A 21,808-nucleotide genomic window follows, 5' to 3' on the forward strand; every position below is an offset into this window, starting at 1 on the left:
GCTATACAGTGCTCCATAGGAGTGCCTGCAGCAGAGTGCTGTGAACACAGTGCTTCTGCATTATGTTTACATGGGAAGGCATGAAACATCAAACCACTTTGCCTGAGTATGAATGTACATACAGTACAAACGCTAAATTGCCAATATATTGGGACGCCTGCCTTTATACATGAACTGTAATGGCATCCTAGTCTTAGTCCATAGGGTTCAATATTGAGTTGGTCCACCCTTTGCAGCTATAACAGCTTCAACTCTCCAAGGAAGGCTGTCCACAAGGTTTAGGAATGTCTCTATGGGAATGTTTGACCAATCTTCCAGGAGCGCATTTGTGAGGTCAGACACTGCTGTCAAACGAGAAGACCTGGCTCATAGTCTCCGCTTTAATTCATCCCAAAGGTGTTCTATTGGGTTGAGGTCAGGACTCTGTGCAGGCCAGTCAAGTTCCTTCACCCCAAACTCATTCATCCATGCCTTTGTGGACCTTGCTTTACACACTGGTGCACAGTCATGTTGGAACAGGAAGGGGCCATCCCCAAACTGTTCCCACAAAGTTGGGAGCATGAAATGTTTCAAAATGTCTTGGTATGCTGACGCCTTAAGAGTTCCTTTCACTGAAATTAAGGGGCCAATCCCAACCTGTGAAAAAAAAACCCACACCATAATCCCCCCTCCACAACACTTTACACTTGACACAATGCAGTCAGGCAAGTACCCTTCTCCTGGCAACCGCCAAATGCAAACACGTGCATTGGATTGCCAGACAGAGAATACATCTCCACTGATCTAGAGTCCAGTGGTAGTGTAATTTTCACCACTACCTCCAATGCTTTGTATAGCACTTGATGGTGTAAGGCTTGGATGCAGCTACTCGGCCATGGAACCCCATTCCATGAAGCTCTCTACGCATTGTTGTTGTGCTAGTCTTAAGGCCACACAAAGTTTGGAGGTCTTTAGCTATTGACTGTACAGAAAGTTGGTAACTTGTCTGCACTGTGCACTTCAGCATGCGCTGGACACCGCTCTGTCATTTTACGTGGCCTACCACTTTGTGGCTTAATTGTTGTTGTTCTCAGTTGCTTCCACTGTGTTATAATATTACTAACAGTTGTCCTTGAAATATTTAGTAGCAAGGAAATTTCACGGATGGACTTATTGCACCCGTGGCAATCTATCATGGTACCACACTTGAATTCACTCAACTCCTGAGAGCGACCCCTTCTTTCACAAATGTTTGTAGAAGCAGTCTTCATGCCTAGGTGCTTGATTTCATACACCTGTGGCCATGGAGGTGATTGGAACACCTGAATCCAATGATTTGGAGGGTATCCCAATATTTTTGGCAATATAGTGTATATTCTAAAAATAAATAAAAAAAATTTCTTTCCAGATTCATCCCCAGGTCCCAATAATAGTGCTGGATGATATTGATGACATTTACATTCATTGCACAAGCTTCATATGCACTTGTAGGTGAACGCAATGTCATTTTAATTTTTCATGATTACAAACCTGTGAAAATCAATGGTGGAGTCTTTAGTCAGCCAGTGTTCACAATGGAGTTGATTTACTTAGTGTTGGTACACATATATGCATATATGCAGAGTGATGCGGTTTGAACTGCCTCCAATCCACATGACATCTAAAAAGCATTGCTTCCAATGGTGCCTGTTCACATATGTCCGGTGCACTGGCAGTGCGTATTCAGTGAAAAGGGGTCCTGTCTGATTTCTGAGCAGTGCGGTTCAGTTAAGGTTTAGATTACAGGCTACTGGCTTCTATTGGAACCGTTTCTAAGCTGCATATGTGGAACAAGATAAAATCCTGACCTTATCCTGTCCTGAACCTGATGTAAACCTGACATGAACCGCTTAACAACAACTGTATCAATTAGCTGTGAAACCTGAACTTTAATCAGCTCTAAAACTGGGGAGTGCAAAATCTGGTGAAGTTGTGTATGATAATCATCTTCTAATTTCAACTTGTTCAATTGAGCTTTGACAAAAAAAACTGGAAGCTGATTTAGTAAATTAACCCCATTGTCTAGCTAATTTGTGTTCTTGTCAACCCAACTAAATCTCATCTAAATTTTTCACTGAGAATTTGCGCAAACCATTTTTTCTTCTGCATTGCAAGGTAGCATCGAAAAGGGAATAAAGCTGTCTTAAAATAGAATTGATATGTTTACTTTGAGGTTTACCATCTCTCTACATTTAAAGTCACACCAATATGATATTTTAATCAGCAGATTTTGTAAAATATATTTTGTGGTATACATATGGGTGTACCCAAAATAAAACCAAGCAAAACCATGAAAAAATGATAAATATATCCAACTTTGCTACCAAATTAAACCCTATCATTACACCCTGCATTAGGATAGACAAACACTGAAAAGTATAATTGAGATACTGACACAAATGAAAAAATGCTTTTGGACTCGAGGGGGTATAGAGACAAAATGGCATGAAAATCTGGTGGTTAAGGAACTGGAACTATGTCTGTTTTGCCAAAAAATCTAAATACACCTGCCAGTGGGTTTTTATTTCTGTTCATTCAGTACTGAGATTTACACAACTCTGCCACACAGCACATTCCTATCTGACAAAACCTGATTTTTATCTGCTGCAGTGAAGTAACACTTCCTGGATTTGTCCCTCCCCCAGTCTTTGTGACTGAGCAGTTAAAAGAGAAGCAGCACACTGATGAGCTCATGTCTCTGTTTCACCTTGTTCTCTCCTCCGATCAGTATGTCCTTTGTTAGCACTGCAGCACAACTCACTGGCTGTTTGTTGTCTTTCTCCCATTATGAGATGTGCTGTAAATTGGATTGCAGGAGGCTGATACTAGTTCAGATGTTGGCACTAACACTGCCTGCATTAGAAAAATACACCTAGTGATGTAATAATGACTACAGAGCTGTATTAATGTGTGTCATTTATATTTGCCTGAAGTTCAGCATTAGGTTGTCTGCTGGGTCAACCTTGGTGTATTACATAATGTTTCAGATTTTAGATTGTTTTTGTTTTTAATTGCAGCCACATTTTAGGCTTCTAAAATGTATTTATGTTTTTGTTTAAATATATAAATAAACCACATTACTAATATTATGCTCCCAGCTGCAGTTTATAGTCCAAAGATTTGAGAGGGGACTATATGACATAATAAACCTACTTAGTACAAGAGTTGGAGTTGGTCACACATCTTGTACAGTATGTCTCTTTGTAATGTCTAAATATTGATGTGAAAAAGCCAAATCCTTTGTTCATCAGGGAGCGCCATGATTTTTTTAAAGTAATATAAATAAAGTTATTAGTCACGTAACACATCACTGTATGTGCATGATTTTGTGTCTCTAAATTTTGTGTATGTGCATAACAATCTGATTCTATTGTTGTTAATAATTTTTTTTCCATCTTCAACTGGCTTTGGCTCTTTACAGCTTTGAACAGTAATTCAGTCCCATACGCCTCTCTGATTGGCTCTGTGTCTTCCCTCTCTAGTCAAACTACCACTCTGTCCTTATATTATAATAACTCTCTCCCACGATTCGCTCAAAAAGGTCTAAACATCTTTGTCTTTTTTAATAATTTTTTTTGCAACTACTGATATCCTTCACATCAATCAACCATTAGTTTTGAAAAGTCTTCTATTGTCCTATGCTGATTATGCACTACCCATATTTCTCTATAGGGGTGCTTGATCTGGATCACCATGAAGTATTGTTTGTTTTCAATTAGCTGTAGCACCCAATTGTTATGTTAACTAAATGCATCTCTGGTACCTGGCTCATAGCTTCATAAATGTATAATCAGTACAGCCTTTCAGGTTACGGATTTCTGATTTTTCAATAAACACTTCAGTTTTAAACAGTCATTTAGGAAATAAAATACTTCATTAGAGTAATTTTGTATCTATCATGATGGATTTTTTACCATGAAATCCACTTTAAGCCCCCTAAATTGATCAATGTTTTGTATCCATTGCTAACAAATTCTTTAGGGTGTGCTAACTCAAATCCACTAGCCAGCTATTCCTCCATTATGAGCTCTGGTTGGGTCATGGTATGTCATGGATGTGCTTCTTTTAGGCCTCCAGCTGTTGTTGAACCTAATAGTCATAATACTTGGTCAGTTTATGTCTGATCAAAATGTTAAACACCTATACTGATAGAGTTGTGCAATGTTAGTGCAAGTTCTGCTTGTTGCAAGTGAACATGTCTGCAGCTGGCAGGTTGCTGTAGTCCCCCTTTTTCCGTGTTTTACTGTCCTAATGAGACAAAGATGTTTACACCTTAGGTAGATTGTAGACATTTTTCAGGGTTTGGGCTTGAAAGTCTTTAAGAATAACTACAATTTTTTTCCTGTGGCAATAGCTGTAACCCTCACTCTACAATCTGCTAATAGTGAAAACATTTTTGAGGCTTTTAATTATCATTGTTTTCTTCCAAGAACTATTATCTCACAACTGCCGTGCATGCTATAGTATGAGTGTATTGCATGTTGGTGTCCCACACTATAACACCGGTGTAATGTGAAAATCACTTGTCTTTCCATTAACACCTTTAATTTTATATCATTCCTTTGCTTTACAAATGTCTTCAAAACTGAAGTATTTCATTATATCAAAACAACATAGGTTTCCCACTGAATTTCTTCATGACATTATCCAGTTTTTATTTATACACCCATTTGCTTTTCAGGTTCAGGTGTCGCCGGTTACACTGGTAACCTCCATTCTTCAAGTTAGTTTCATTCATTATGCATTAGTCATGTCAATTCTCTTTTTCTTCTCTTTTAGGAGGCTTTCATGTTCTCTTAGCTTCCTATTTTTTCACAACTTAATCTAAGTTTCCATATCATTTGGTGCAGAACAAAGGGTTTGAAACAGTGTAAAATAAATGCCTCTACCTGTGGTCTAACTTTATCACATTCCTTTACTTAGCTAATGTCATGATTCACTGCACAATAATGGCCCTCAGGCTAAGCGAGTTGGCTTTGGGAATACACTTGGTGACCACTGGAGATGAACGAATTTCATAACATAGATTCCACAAGCTGTTTAGATTCCATCAGTCAGTCAGTTTTATTTTTTTAAAGAAGGGTGCCTTACCATTTAAAGATCACAGGACTTCAGGCTTAGAGATTATCATCCCTACACCAAATGGCCTGAAAGTGTATGGTTGCTTTTCTATGCTAATACCAGTGCACCCCTATGTTCTTGAGCATTGAGTAGATACTTTGAAAATAAGAGTGCCTACTCTTCTTAAAGCACCAGTATGGTAGTAATAAGAATTAATTATGTTGTGTGGGAATCGGGAGGTTTATGTGCAGTTTACCTAGGCTGAAACTTCTACCTCTAATCAATATATTAAAAGGTCACTTGCCTCTTGCCCATTCACTAAATACAAAGTGAAGTGAAGAAAAAAAATCTTCTTAAAATTGACCTAATCCAGACCAGTTAAGCTCCCTGGCCATTTTTGTATGTCAGTTAATTTGGCAATATCACACAAGAGTTTTTAGTAGCAAGAGTTGGTTATTAATATTCTATATACAGTATTTACTGTACAAAGCAAAGGGCCCAAGCTATTGACAAAGAAATAAACTACAAATATGAATCAACACAATGAATGGAAATAAAAAAACATATTCATAAGACAGTATAAAAAAAAGTTGCCAATATAAAATAGAAAAAGAGGGCAGGGGAAAGTAACGTTTAGGGAGGAATAGTAAGAGATCGCAATGTTTTAATCGAGAATTGATTAGGAAATGCATTTATTTAAACAAAATGAACCTTTTATTTCCCTTATTAAGGTTGCTTGAGCAACTGTTGTGTAAAAATATGTTACTAATAGCTGCTCCTTAGAGCTGCAGCTAACTATATTGGGGTGGATTTACAAACGGCAAATACACAGTGTACTTTGCAGGTGCAGCTGTAGTAATTTTCATTAGTAAATATAAATGTAGTAAAGCTTCACTTTGTAAAGAATACCCAATCAGGTGCACAGAGAATTAAAAAAACAGCATTTTTACTTGCACATGACTGGATTATGAAAATCAGCAGAGCTTTACCACAAATGAGTACAACTACAATTTAAGACACCAGAATGATTGACAGAGATTCACTAGTTCACAAGAGTTCACATGCTGTCTTTCTGCATTACCTTATACTGTAATAAACATTCCATTACAGTGCTACATTGTTTCTTCCAGCTTCAACCCCAAACAGGGTGAATAAGTAGGAGATGCGTTGTGGGACAGCAAAGACATCTAGTAGCTGGTGAATTGAACATAAATATCCTTCTGGATTCCATCATCAGTCCTGCAATGGGTCAGAAGGATCTGTTGCTGATTACTACTTGGATTTGGGCTTCGTAACAATGACAAAGGGCATATTTGATTTAACATAGCAGGGGTTCACATCACTCATTATAGGCCTGCCAGCCTGTAAGCCTGAAATGCCGGGCTGGTGTCTTTTAGGGGAGGACAGCAAACATCTCTTCTTAATGAAAACTAAAAATCAGCAGATCCAATCAAGTGGATTGACTGGTAGAATTGTTTGCGGATATTTGTAAGTTATGACACAGCCTGATCTGGCCTGGGTCCTGAAATCTGTCAGTTGGTTCGCTCATCTCTAGTGACTTCTCATGCATCAAAGCTCATCCTTCCAGAGCATGTCCAGCTTTAAGTAACCAAACTTATCTGCCTGCTTCTCACACATGCAGCATTTATTACTTACATATTAATAATCATGTTGCTGTTTTTAGCTGTGCCTTGTATGTGTGTACATGATTTGATATTTGCATTTGTCTTCAAAATGTGTCCCCTTTCCTTTTTAGGCATGGCCAGTCATCCTCCTATACCAATACTAGAACTTGCTGACCACATTGAAAGACTGAAAGCTAATGACAACTTAAAGTTTTCTCAAGAGTATGAGGTATTAACTTTACTTCTTAAAATATAAATTAAATATTAAATAAGGTGCAAATTAGTTATTTTATTTACTTATTCATACAGTACAGGGCACAGGATCTTTAGGCACTACAGTGGGTTATATGCAACTACCTTCATGTGATTGAACACTAGCAAAAAAAAAGAAAGGCTTCAGGGACATCTCCCTAAATAACCCCTCCCATTCCCAGCCAGTTTCAGTATTTTGTTCATGTCCTTACGTGATGGACCTTTTTCTCTATACTGAGAAAATCTTACCATCTTCCTATGGAGGCTGTCTTCTCTGATAATTTCTTTATTAAGATGGTTCACCTTTCCAGATCCCTGGCTGCAGCATAGTTGCTGAGGCATCTACTGCAGCTTCTGGATTGGTTGACTCCTTAGCAGAGTATTAGTCAGCCTGTAACATTGCTTAGAGCACTGGATACTGCTTAGGCATTTATCTTGACATGTAATGGATTGCGTTGAGTTAGTCATAGGGTGCTATACTGGTTCAGGACCATTGTCTGCCAGCAACAGAAGACCCCTTAGTGGTATGCTCAACCTGGATGGCAAAGCCCCCTTTTTTCCTGCCTATAAGACATCTGCCCACAAGTGCATAGCAGAAGCCCTTTAAAAACTATCTGCCCATGGTTCCAAGCTCCATGTTGGTATGGGAACATTTGCTGCAACAACAGTATGGTGGTTTGCAATGGGGACAAGTACTGCTGGTAAAACATTTGAATTTTCCACCATCTTTCCTACTTTTTTGTGCGGTTAAATGGGCACTACTGTACTTACACGGACTCTCTAGAACAGCGGTCACTAAATGGTGGAGCGCTGTCTGAGAATGGCCCCAGCTCCCTTCCAGACCACCAGCTTGCAATGACAGATCCAACGCCAAGTAGGGTGGTCGGCGAGACAACGTGACATCACAGTGCTCCCCGCCCCTTGCAGCAGGTGTGTAGATAAGGGGGAAGTCAGGGGGGGTCTGGACCCCCCCCAGAAGAGAGTTGCCAACCATCTCTGCAGCCCTCAGAATTTTCTCTCGCCCACGGGTGGAAATAAGGTGGGGGCAGCAAGCAGTGTCAGGACTAGGGGTGTGTGGGAGGGGTAGCCACTTCTCCTCCTCTCCCTCCCGCAGCTTCCAGCTGCTTTATTGAAAGCCATACAGAAGATTGCTGCTTGTCACCGACCCCGCCGCTGCAAAGAACATACCTGACGGCTCAGTTTCCTTTCTACCCCCTGCCCCCTCTCCCTTCCACCTCCGCTGTGTTCTTCTCAATGCCCAGCCCCTCCCTCCATCCTCCACACCAATAGGAGAAGAAGGGAGAGAGGCTGGATCTGCTCTGCCTCCCCCTGATCGGGAAACTGAAAATAGCAGCCGACAGCTCTGATGCATCTGAATGAGTCACGTGAGTCCAACCTACCTTCCACCCACCCAACCCTCCCTTCCTTTTTCCCACCCCTTCCTTCCACCCCTCCCTTCCTCCCTTCTTTCCTTCCACCCCTTCCTTCCACCCACCCTCCCCTCCTTTTCACCCACCCCTCCCGCCCTTCCTTTCTTTCACTCACCCACCCACCCACCCCTTCCTTCCTTCCACCCAGCCACCCACCCCTTCCTTCCTACCTACCACCCACCCCTCACTTCCTTCCTTCCACCCTCCCTTCCTTCCACCTACCCACTCTTCCTTCCTTCCTTCCTTCCACCCCTCCCTTCTTTCCTTCCACCCCTTCCTTCCATCCACCCTCCCCTCCCTTCCACCCATCAATCCCTTCCGTCCTTTCACCCACCCCTCCCTCCCTCCCTTCCTTCCACCCACCCCTCCCTTCCTTCCTTCCACCCACCCTTCCTTCCTTCCATCCACCCCTTCCTTCCTTGCTATGGAAATTGTACATGTCTAATTTTTTTATAGACATATTGTGACTACACTCTGAGTCATAGCACAAACATGAGATTTGGACCTCGGCCAGAAGAACATTTTATTGACCGGACCTCCTTAAATTTTAATTCAATACCCCTGCTCTAGAGCATTCCCTCTGCACCTACATGTCTGTAGGGACACATGCTTCCTGCACCTGCACAGACTCCAGACTGCACAGACTCTTAGATTACCTCCTAAATCTGCATGCTTTGCCATCCATCTTTTATGGGTGCGCCTTAACAGTGATGCCATTTCCCAGTCCTCCAGGTCTAGTATGAAACAGCAATTGCTATTCACTAAAGTGTTCAGCAGCCTACCGTACTTGGCATTATAGCCCTTCCCATTTCTACAGCAGCATAGGAACTCCTCTGGGAACACTTTGGAAAAAGACGGCCTTGCTTGCTTATACTCAGCCCTTAGCTCTGGGGAAGGGGTTAGTTTGGGCACTCTGCTGGCAATTTATTCCTGCCCTATTCCTCTTCTTTTTACAAGAGAGTAATTTTCTGCCACAATGTCTGGATTAATGGGTGCAATGCTAGGCTTTTAAGGGGCCATTGATACTACTGATCACAAACATGTCCTTTCAGTCTTCCTTCCTGAGTCTGTCCTGGACTTTTCCCAAGAGGCAGACACTCTTTCAGAGGATGCAGTAGATTAGGAAGATCCCCTCTTTCCGTAGAGGAATTGGAGTAGACATATCACCTACTTCTTAAATATACAACAGCTACCTGTTAACCAGTCCTCTCCTACATGTGTAAAACATAATTTTTGTGCTAGAAAACTACTTAGAACCCCCAAACATTATATAGTGCTCAGCATAAATAAGTACACCCCGACAGATTTGTCAGAAAACCTTTACTTCCCTTTCAATATCAACATTTTCTATGGAACACTAAAAAGTACTCCCACAAATATGGGCCATTGATTGCAAACAAAATTTGTTAATTTGCGCACACAAAAAGTATTTTTCCTAACAAATTCATTCAAGTCCATGTTGCAAAAATGAATACACCGCAATGGAAGTCTTAGGAGCAAAGCTAAATTTTAGACAACAAAATCCTAATTAACAAGAATTCAACTACAGGTGAATCTAACTATTCATTAAACAGGTCCAGCAGACAGTTGATTATAAAAGGGCGTTACTTAACAAAGAAAACCACTTCCCATTTCAATCTGTCATCAATGGCACCACATGGAAGATAAACGGCCTGATAAAGAAAATAATTTTTTTACACAAGAAAGGTGAAGGCTACAAGAAGGTCAGCAAAGCTTTCAATATCAGTCAGAATAGTATAGCAAAAGTGATATACAAATTTAACAAAGATGAAACTGCATCCATCTCACAGAGACGTCCAGGCTGTTCACAGAAGTTAACACCTTGACAGGAGTGTCTTCTGATGAGAAGGGTTTGAAGAAAACCCCCATGCAAGTTCACTGCCGTTAGCTAAAGAAGTAGAAATCCAAACTGGGGTGAATGTTTCCCGTGACACAATATGGTGTACACTGCAAAGGAATGGCATGCATGGGTGTCATCCACGAAGGAAGCCTCTCCTAAAGCCCATGCACAAAAAAGCCATCTAGAATTTGCCAGGGCCTATGCTGAAAAAGAAGAAGACTATTGGGACTCTGTACTCCGGAGTGATGTGACCAAGATGAATGTTTTTTTTAACTGATGGTTTCAAAACTATATGGTGTCGCAAAGGTGAGGAGTACAAAGAAAAATGCATGGTGCCTACAGTGAAACATGGTGGTGACAGTGTCCTTCTGTGGAGCTGCATGAGTGCTGCTGTGTCGGGGAGCTGCATTTCATTGATTTTATCATGAATTCACAGATGTACTGCTCTATATTGAAAGAGAAGATGCTACCATCACTCTGTGCCTTTGGTCTTTGTGCACTTTTCCAACATGACAATGATCCAAAACACACATCTAAGGCCACTGTTGCTTTTCTGAAGAAGAACAGGGTGAAAGTGATTTAGCGATGAAGTATGTCTCCTGATCTGAACCCAATCAAACACCTATGGGGAATTCTGAAGAGACAGGTTGAGCATCACTCTCCATCCAGCATCCAGGCTCTAAAAGAGGGCGTTCTGGAAGAATGGAAAAGATAGATGTTGCAATATGTTGCCAACTTGTTCATTCCAAGAAGTCTTGGTGCTGTCCTTACAAATCTTGGAGGTCATAGAAAATACTAGATGTAGTAGTTTTTGTTTTGGAGTGTATTCATTTTTGCATCAACTAATTTGAGTAAAACTAAACATTTTGTAATTTAAGTTATATTATTAACCTTACTTTCATGTAATTAGCTAAACAAATGTTCTATAAAACTCAGTTTTGTCAACATTTTGGAAATGTTCTTGTGTTCATTGAGATATTGATTAAAATCTTACTTTTCAAAATGGGTGTACTCATTTATGCTGAGCACTATATATTTTTAAGCAGGTACCCTAGAGAATAAAATGGTGGATATTCTATATTTTTATGTTACACAGTATTTGCGCAGTGGTTTTTTTTTGCGGAAAAAATACACTTAAATTGAATTTTAATAAAGAAAAACACAATATAACACCCAATTTTTTGATAAAGTATAAAAGATGATGTTATGCCGAGTAAGTAGATACAAAACATTTCACACTTTAAAATTGCGGCCACCTGTTGAATGGTGCCAAACTAGAGTACCTAAAAATCCCCATTGACAACACTTTAAAAGCCTTTACAGGTTGCCAGTTTAGGGTTAAACAGGAGGTCTGAAGCTAAAATTATTGTTCTCACATTGACATTCATGGCGATACCCCAGTGTGGTGTGATTGCCATTTACTTATGCGTGTGGGACCAGCACGTGTGTTCACATTTGTGTGTGAGCACAGGAAGACAGGGGCATTGCAATTTTTTTTAATTTTATTATTTATTTTATTCAAAAACATTTTTCCACTTTCTCTTTATTTTTTTTATTTTTTGAACAACATCCCTTGTGACAGCATGGGCTGTGATAGGTCCTCTTTATGGAGAGATGTGGGGGTCTATTAGACCCCAGATCTCTCCTCTGGCCTCCAATGCAGCCGATCAAAAAAAAACGCAGTCAGTGTTGATGGTGGAATCCCTCATGCGGAGCCATTGTATTGTCCTGGCAGGGATTAAGGGGGCGCAGGGAAGCTGGCAATAATTGAATGAAAAATCTGACCTGCTGGTTGTACCCAAGTTGTCCAACAATCGAATTAGGTATAATCAGCCTGCCCATAGATGTTTTAAATCTTGAGCGGTCTCTGCTTTAACTAGTCAAGATTTCAAACATCTATGGCCGCCTTCAGCTTGCTATCAGAGGCGATGCATGTCAGACTTTCTAATTTCTAACACCTCTGTTCAAAGTTCCCCTGAGTCAGCAGCTTTATCCTGTAATAGCCTATCCTAGTGTTAGAACAAGGACAAGTTTGACTAAAGGCATGAAGCCTCATTCCTCCCTAAGGTGGTCTCCTCCTTCCTCCTTAACTAAGACAATGTTTTCGTTCCCTATGTCCTGGTCTGAAACATCCAAAGGAAATTTCTCTCCACTGTCTTGACATGGCATGCTCTGTTAGAGTACATCTCTTGACGACAGCCTCTTTTAGGCAGAGTAATGCTTTGTTTCTCCATTGTACACTCATTGGAGACTTCCTTTTTTTCAGAGTATCATGCTTAGGTGACCTAGACAAGTCAGAAGGATAGGGTTCCTCCCTTCCTGTTAAGACACAGATCTGTTAGATCTGTTAGTTCAAGCATCTCTTTCTCAGATTTGCATGTCTTCTGCTTGGTTTTTAGTTTCATATATTTGGTAAGCTTTACCAGGTGGCTGTTCAGGCCTCTTCTGATGCCAGTTTCAGATGTAAGATGCTACAGGCTGCTGTCTGAGTTCTAGTTAACTCCTCTTGACCTATTTGTCTGCAGGCCTGTTGGAGTTTGTTGCCCACCCCTTAGTCAGACTGCTTTTGAACACCTCATGATAATCACTAAAGATCCTGTGTCCTGTAATTTTCGACCAAGAAAATAGGAGTATGGTACAGAACACAGATATCACCCTCTGCTGATACGAGCTCCTTATTGCTTGGTACAAACGAGAGGCTAGCTGTGAAGGGAATGGCTTATATAGGGAATGTTCCTTCAGCCTTCTTTTTTTGCCAGTGTCCAATCAACTTACGGTAGTTGCATAGTAAATACTAAAGATCCTGTGTCACATACTTCAAGAAATCCTATTTTATTTTTTTAAAATTAGATTTCTTTGATTCCATGCTAAGGTAGTCAGTGATGACAAAATTACCGTATTTTTCGCTCCATAAGACGCACTTTTTTTCCCCCCAAAAAAGGGGGGAAAATGTCAGTGCATCTTATGGAGCGAATGTAAAGCGGCCGGTCCGGTATTTCTGCCACCACCATGTCAGAATATCGGGCCGGCCGTTCAGTTCTTCTCTCCTGCAGGGCCTTTCCTGTTCCTCGCTCCAGCGCTGCAGTCTTCCCACGGCGGCTTCTGTGACAGCCGGATGCCCACTGCGCATGCGCGAGAAGTGCTGCGCTTTGTGAATGGTCCGGCGTCTTCTGGGACACATGACAGGTCCCAGAAGGCTCCGGGCCATTCACAAAGCGCAGCGCTTCTCGCGCATGCGCAGTGGGCACCCGGCTGTCACAGAAGCCGCCGCGGGAAGAAGGAAGGACAACTCCGCGGAAGTGGGAGCGGGTACCTGTCAAATTCAGGTACCCGTTCCCCCTCCCTCCCCAAAGGTCCACAGTCTCTGGTAATCTCCTTTACTGTCTGCAGTCTCTGGTCATCTCCTGCACTGTCTGCAGTCTCTGGTCTTCTGTACTATGTCCACAGTCTCTGGTCATTCCCTGTACTATGTCTGCAGTCTCTGGTCATCTCCTGTACTGTGTCCGCAGTCTCTGGTCATCTCCTGTACTGTGTCTGCAGTCTCTGGTCATTCCCTGTACTGTGTCTGCTGTCTCTGGTCATCCGCTGTACTGTGTCCGCAGTCTCTGGTCATCTCCTGTACTGTGTCTGCAGTCTCTGGTCATTCCCTGTACTGTGTCCGCTGTCTCTGGTCATCCGCTGTACTGTGACCACAGTCTCTGGTCATTCCCTGTACTGTGTCCGCTGTCTCTGGTCATCCCCTGCACTGTGTCCGCTGTGTCTGGTCATCCCCTGTACTGTGTCCGCAGTCTCTGGTCATCTGTACTATGTCCACAGTCTCTGGTCATTCCCTGTACTATGTCTGCAGTCTCTGGTCATCTCCTGTACTGTGTCCGCAGTCTCTGGTTATCTCCTGTACTGTGTCCGCAGTCTCTGGTCATCCCCTGTACTGTGTCCGCAGTCTCTGGTCATCTCCTGTACTGTGTTTGCAGTCTCTGATCATTCCCTGTACTGTGTCCGCTGTCTCTGGTCATCCCCTGTACTGTGTCCGCAGTCTCTGGTCATCCCCTGTACTGTGTCCGCAGTCTCTGGTCATCTCCTGTACTGTGTCCGCAGTCTATGGTCATTCCCTGTACTGTGTCCGCAGTCTCTGGTCATCTCCTGTACTGTGTCCGCAGTCTCTGGTCTTCCCCTGTACTATGTCTGCAGTCTCTGGTCATCTCCTGTACTGTGTCCGCAGTCTCTGGTCATCTCCTTTACTGTGTCTGCAGTCTCTGGTCATCCCCTGTACTGTGTCCGCAGTCTCTGGTCATCCCCTGTACTATGTCCGCAGTCTCTGGTCATCTCCTGTACTGTGTCCGCAGTCTCTTGTCATCCCTGTACTGTGTCCACAGTCTCTGGTCATCTCCTGTACTGTGTCTGCAGTCCATTGGTTCAGAATATTTTTTTCTTGTTTTTCTCCTCTAAAACCGAGTCGCGTCTTATGGTCAGGTGCGTCTTATGGAGCGAAAAATACGGTAATTAAGATTTCCATATGACATGGTACTTGAATAATAAGAGTGGCTGCACAGAATTTCTAACATTGTGGTCACTAACATATTATATATATATATATATATATATATATATATATATATATATATATATATATATATATGTATATATATATATAAACTCTGTATTTTGCTGTTTGGATGAAGTTCCAATGTAATCAGGCACCTTTTATTATATAGAAATTAAGATGATGCTAATTTTATGTTTATTCTTTTAAAATGGGCACCCTTTAGCATTTTCAATACTCTTTCTCAAACACCACTACTCCATTACTGTGTTGATGAGCAAAATGCATTACTGCGATTACCATTAAGCTTAATTCATTCATTACATTCCCCTTGATTTGCTAATTACATTAGTGTCCCTAATGTGATATAAACTTACTAGTATCATTCTGTCATTTATCTTAATAGTCACAAGTATGTTCCTACTAGGAAAATTAAATTGGAGGTTTCTAACACATTAGCGGCTTTTTATTGTATTAGGAACAATGCAGTGCATTTTCAATTTTGCCTAATACAAACCTGTTTCAAAGAATAGTATTTTGGTGAGGTATTAGAGTTTTGTTCTGCAAGGTTTGATTAGGTGGGTAATAACGGCTAATACAACGGATAATGCTGTGATAATACCATGTAGATCAGGCATGTGTTACTAAAAGTATTAAAAAATATAAGTAATACAGGCCATACTGTATATATTCAGTTTTCACAAGCCAATGAACAAAATAATGCATTGGTAAATGTTAAAGTGGTTCTAAAGGCTTAAGGTTTTTTACCTTAATGCATTCTCTGCATTAAAGTAAAAAAATCTTCTGTGATCTGGATCCAGCGCTGTGCCCAAGAGCAATGTCTCTCGCTGCTCTCTCTCTCCTCACAGCATAGAGAGGCAGCAGTGGGAGCAATTGGCTTCTGCTGCTGTCAATCATATTCTGTGATCACAAAGCGTAGGTGGGGCTAAGCTGTGCTGTTTGTGTCTAAGGATGCAGGCAGTGCGGCTTGGGACTGACCCGTTACATGTGCCCCTATATGAAGTAGCTCCGTATAGGGGCACTCACCGAAGAGGAGGAGCCAGGAGCACTGACAGGGGACCCCAGAAGAAGAGGCTAGGGCTGCTCTGTGCAATACAATTGCACAGAGCAGGTAAATATGACATGTTTATTATTAAAGAAAGAAAAAAAGGACCTTCTCACTGGATCTTTCTTAGAAGCCTTTTTTGTTTTAATTTAGGTGGTTATTTGCATAGTCTTTTTTTCAGAGTAGATTACAGGTGTATGCTGCTGTTTTTTTTTAAAAAAAAGAGAGGTATAATTATTAAGATTAAGTCAGACTTTTATTTGGAAGTGTAGGAAAAGAGACAAAAGAGGGTCTTATTTTAGCAAATCAAAAAGTACCAAGAACACTACTCTATTATTTGTTGGTAAGTCTCAGTGGGGTTGATTTACTAAAACTGGAGAGTGCAAAATCTGGGGCAGCTGTGCATGGTAGCCAATCAGCATCTAAGTTCAGCTTGTTCAGTTAAGCTTTGGCAATACAACCTGGAAGCTGATTGGTTTCTATGCAGAACTGCACCAGATTTTGCACTGTTTTAGTAAATCAACCCCAGTGCACCTTAATAGCTAAAGGCAATTGATGCATATGTTTGTGTAAATAATTTCTGTCTAGGGGCAGCCTTACACTAAAAATATTTTCTTTTTTAGAAAATTGGGCAATGAACTTAATATTGTGCCGCACGGGACCTATACTATTTCATATCATCTGTACCGCATATTTATTGCTACTATACAAATACTTAATCATGATTTAGCTGTAGGGCAGTTGTAATTTTAACAGTGCTATTTCAGCAGTAAGTTCCAAACACTAATCCCTAAAGCTTATAAAAGCTTATTCTAAATATCTATTCCTGTTGCTTATACCATTTGATAAATATCTGATTAAACTTGAGGTAAGAGGGAAAATAAAATCAAATTGATGTCCCTTCTCTTACATCCTCCTGGAATATCACACCATATATCTCATGAGGCTGCAGGAGCAAATAGCTCAGTTTCCCGCAGGAAAAAGGTACATGCATCTTTCTGACAACGCTGCCGCAGGAAAACTGCATGGTATTTATGACCATGAATGGCAGCCCCGTGCTTCTCCCAAGAGCAGCAGGATTTGGCTGTGGGTGGTTGCAGGTGCGGGAACAGGTTTGATTCCTGCACCCACAAGCAGCCTCCGGGCTAGTGTGAACTGAGGGTTAAAGAGGAGGAGGCATCCCAGTGACCGAGGAGGACCAAGTTGGTGGCACAGGACCCAGGCTGTGGCACCTGTGCAATGGATTGCAGCCAGGCCATGCTAGATTCACCAGGCTAGTAAATATGTGAATTGAGGACAACCCTGAATAACAGGTAATATGGGTTAAAAAAAGGTATAGCGGAATGAAATGTCACTTTAAAAGCATTTTTTACCTGCATATGATATAAATGATCATGTAGTTTCTTGGTGTCATTTGTTGCCCTGTACACACAACCTGTAGTTTTTAATCTTCACATACTGTACTTGTGTCAGAGATTCTTATTTGTGTTCAAATACGAGTTTCATGGCAAGGGTAAGACGAACAACACAGGGAATATAACTACCCTACTACCTAGTTCAAACAACAAAGACATTTGAAAGTGTACAATGCCTCTAGGTTAATATCTCGTCAAGAGTGCAGTGGAGAACAGAGAACTGATTAAGAAAAGTCACTAAAGTTTAGTGAATATTCTGACAGACAGGTTTGCTTTTTTTTTCGATTTTGCTTACTGTGTGAAGTTGGTCTTTAATATTTCATCATCAAATGACCTAACTGTAGTCTTGTTTAATATGTTTAAAGAAAAATTGCATTCTTTTTACTGGTATGTTTTCAGTGCTAGAAGCATGGTATCTTGATGTTCTTGGTGCAGGGTTTTTGGCACTAAAATCAAGCGTTACAAAGTCAACTTCTACATTTTTTGACCATTAACTGCAGTTTGACTCTTATACTACCCATCATTTAACTACCACCTTCAAATCCCTAAATGTAAGCTCTAACACTTAATCCGGAACTAATATTTAATGGTGGCAGAAGTGTAGTGGCAGCAAAGTTTTTTTTTATTTTTTCTTTAACCCCCCTGGTGGTATTCTCGAGTGTAGCTTGGGGTAAAGTTTCAGTACCACAAGCGGTAACCCCGAGCTACACTCGGGCTTACCATGCGGCGCTGCTCCGGGATCCCTCGTTCACTTACCTTGTCCTGCGCTCCGGCGATATCCCTCCTGCAGTGTCCCCGGCAATGTCCTCCAGCGGATGCCGGCATCTGTCATCTGGGTTCCGTCCCCTGCGAGCGTCGGGACGTACGGGGGACGGAACAGCGGGAAATTTGAAAATGACAAAAAGTGACATTCACTAAATACACTAAAATCACATAGTAAAACATTACTGTATCAAAGCATTTCACATACATTTTGTCCCGAGTGCTTTGTCCTGTGCCCTGCCTGCATTTTTACTATTCTTTCTGCCTGGATACTGAGAAAAGTCCATGGCGTCCAAAAAGTGTCCCTTTAGGTCAAAAGCGGTTTTAGACCAGCTAGAGAACAGCGATAGTAAATTAGAACTACCTAAAGAATTGAGTGATAATGATTCGTGGGGAAATTTTCATCAGACACTGAAAACGATTTTGCGACTTTGCTCAGTGATGTGCGAACTTTGCGCTCAATTTCAAATTTCAGTGTTTTTGGTTTGAGTATATTATTGGATTAAATTTATTATTATATTGTTATTTTTTTATGATTATTTATTAAATTATAATTTATGATTTTGTGTTTCAAATTGTAACATACTGGGGATGTTTACTAGACTTGTTCGGAGAGATTTCAGTGAGTTATTCCTAAAAATTACAGGCCTACAATAAAAAAAATACATATTTCCATGCAAAAAAATGTACTGCTTTGAGCACAGAAATATGGACATAATCAGACCGCTAGGGAGGTTAAAGTAATAAGATAAACCATGTCACTGCTATAAGCCTGCCTGGCAGCGTTATGGTTTGTCCCAGCCCCTGTTATTATCACGTATGGTGGACAGCCTAATCTGTAAATATGCAGAAAAATAAACATATTGGGAAGCAAAATTGAAAAATAAATATTCTGAATACTATTTCTTATGTTTAGCAAACCCACACAGACTGGGAATTTTACATTTTCTAGGAATAAATGTCCTTTAACCACCTGAGCTTCAGATTTTACCCCCTTCATGACCAAGCCATTTTTAGCTATTCAGCACTGCGCTATTTTACCTGGCAATTGCACAGTTATGCAATGCTGTACATAACTAAATTTATATCATATTTTTTTCACACAAATAGAGCTTTCTTTTGGTGGTATTTGATCAGCACTGGGTTTTTTATTTTTTGCAATATAAATGAAAACATTTTGAAAAAAAACCCCAATATTTTCCACTTTCTGCTCTAAAGGATATCCAATAAAAAAAAATTAACAAATCATTCGTCATAAATTTAGGCCAAAATTCTGCTACATGTCTTAGGTAAAAAAAAATCCCAATAAGTGTATATTGATTGGTTTGTGGGAAAGTTGTAGCATCTAAAAACTATGGTATATACAGTATGTACTAGAAGATGCAATGGAAATGTGTATTTATAACTCTCATAGTTCAAAACCATTAATTTTAAACCAAATATCTTATAACGTCCTCATTTACTACTTTATGTTAAGAATGTGACTTCAACAAGAAATTATTTTAAAGATTAGCCTATTAAAAATTAATTTCTTGTTACATTTTTAAAATCGGTTACCTGCTGATTAATTATTTGTCTGCCACACCTCAGAGGCTTATTTATGTATATATTAATTTTACTCATTGCTGTTGGTTTAGTCTTTATAATATATTGACAGTTAAGTTATGGATATTTCAGAGTTTTTAAACTACAACAGACAGTATTTTAATATTTAGTACCTGCCTCACTCCACTGTGTTTGCCTGCAGGCTTGAGATATATTCAGTAGATTTGACCATCTGGACTTTAATCTTATGGAAATATACAGAGGGTGTTGCATAAAATGCTGATGGTCATGCCCTAGTACAGAGATGAACTGCTGAATGGCTGATAAAGACATCTGCTTGACTTGTTATACTTCTAAGCTGCTTTACTTGATAGTAGCTAGGAGTATGTTTGACATGGCATGTATCGGTATTGCAAAGGAGCACAAACCTGCATTTTAATTTTGCAAAAAAAGAAAGAAATAAATAAAGTGCGTGTGAGAATGCTGATTGTGTGACGCACATCCTTACAAGCCTCATTGATTGTATGATTACATTGCTCCCTCATCAAGTAATGATTAGTTGAGTCACCTTTATCAAGTTATACAAATGTGGATTAAAACAGAAATGTTTTGAAGTATCCTTTTATGGATAGTAGAAAAATATTCTTGTCGAAAATGCTTGTATATATTCCCTTTTTTAATTACAATATACACTATATTGCCAAAAATATTGGGACACCCCTCCAAATCATTGGATTCAGGTGTTGCAATCACCTCCATGGCCACAGGTGTATAAAATCAAGCACATCGGCATGCAGACTGCTTCTACAAACATTTATGAAAGAATGGGTTTCTCTCAGGAGCTCAGTGAATTCAGGCGTGGTACTGTGATTGCCATCTGTGCAATAAGTGTATCCGTGAAATTTCCTTGCTACTAAATATTCCACAGTCAACTGTTGGTATTATAACAAAGTGGAAGCAACTGGGAACAACAGTAATTCAGCCATGAAGTGGTAGGCCAAATGACAGAACAGGGTACAGCACATGCTGAAGCGCACAGTGCGCAGACGTCGCCAACCGTCTGCAAAGGCAATAGCTAAAGACCTCCAAACTTTGCGTGGCCTTCAGATTAGCACAACAGTGCATAGAGAGCTTCATGGAATGGGTTTCCATGGCCAAGCAGCTGCATCTAAGCCTTACATCACCAAGTGCAATGCAAAGTGTCACATGCAGTGATGTAAAGCACACCGCCACTGGACTCTAGAGCATTGGAGACGTGTTCTCTGGAGTGATGAATCACGCTTCTCTGTCTGGCAATCTGATGGACATGTCTGGGTTTGACGGTTGTCTGGAGAACGGTACTTGCCTGACTGCATTTTGCCATGTGTACAGTTAGGTGGAGGGGGGATTATGGTGTGGGTTTGCTTTTCAGGGGTTAGGCTTGGCCCCTTAGTTCCAGTTAAGGGAACTCTTAAGGCATCAGCATACCAAGAAACTTTGGATAATTTCATGCTCCCAACTTTGTGAGAATAGTTTAGGGACGGCCCCTTCCTGTTCCAACATGACTGCACACCAGTGCACAAAGCAAGGTTCAAAAAGACATGGATGAGTGAGTTTGGGGTAGAGGAACTTGAGTGGCCTATACAGCGTCCTGACCTTAACACGATAGAACACCTTTGAGATGAATTAGAGTGAAGATTACGATCCAGGCCTTCTCGTCCGACATCAGTGCCTGACCTCACAAATGTTCTTCTGGAAGAATGGTCAAACATTCCCATAGACACACTCTTATACCTTGTGGACAGCTTTCCCAGAAGAGTTGAAGCTGGTATAGCTGCAAAGGGTGGACCAAGTCAATACTGAGCCCTATGGAATAAGAGTGGTGTGTGTAAAGGCAGGCATCCCAATACCTTTGGAAATATAGTGTATTTTGGATTGATACCAATCTATAATAATGATTGCTTTCAATTTGAATAGTTTTTTTTCTCTGGCCGAAAATATGTGCAAGTACTATGCAAAATGCTTAAATATTAAAGCAGAGATATAGAAACACATGTGGATAATACACTTATATTGGTAACATGTATAAAAAGTTGCCTTAGATCACCACTATCAGCCCACAAACTTCCTATAGAAGTAATTACTATAAGGCAGCCTTTCACAACCTTTTCAACACAGAGAAACCCCTGAAATCACTTTCCGACCTCAGAGAACCCCTGCTAAAAATTAATATATGTACAACTCATGATGCATT

General features: G+C 40.7%; 1 protein-coding gene across 30 annotated transcripts in view; it reads left to right on the forward strand.

Annotated features, from left to right (window-relative positions):
- PTPRD (protein tyrosine phosphatase receptor type D) overlaps window positions 1–21,808 on the forward strand; it is a 2,222,737-nt gene that overhangs the window by 2,104,623 nt on the left and 96,306 nt on the right. For 19 of the 30 annotated variants that reach the window (XM_089678099.1, XM_089678100.1, XM_089678098.1 and 16 more), the window contains 2 exons: window positions 4,700–4,741; window positions 6,836–6,933. In XM_089678099.1, the coding sequence (XP_089534225.1) occupies window positions 4,700–4,741; window positions 6,836–6,933 (140 nt within the window). The remainder of the gene's footprint in view (window positions 1–4,699; window positions 4,742–6,835; window positions 6,934–21,808) is intronic. The other 11 variants (XM_089678109.1, XM_089678110.1, XM_089678112.1 and 8 more) reach the window with 1 other exon arrangement.

Source organism: Staurois parvus, unplaced genomic scaffold (genome assembly GCF_062004578.1).
Source record: "Staurois parvus isolate SC_StPar_1 unplaced genomic scaffold, SC_StPar_1.0 ptg000198l, whole genome shotgun sequence".
In the NCBI taxonomy this organism is placed as follows: domain Eukaryota; kingdom Metazoa; phylum Chordata; class Amphibia; order Anura; family Ranidae; genus Staurois; species Staurois parvus.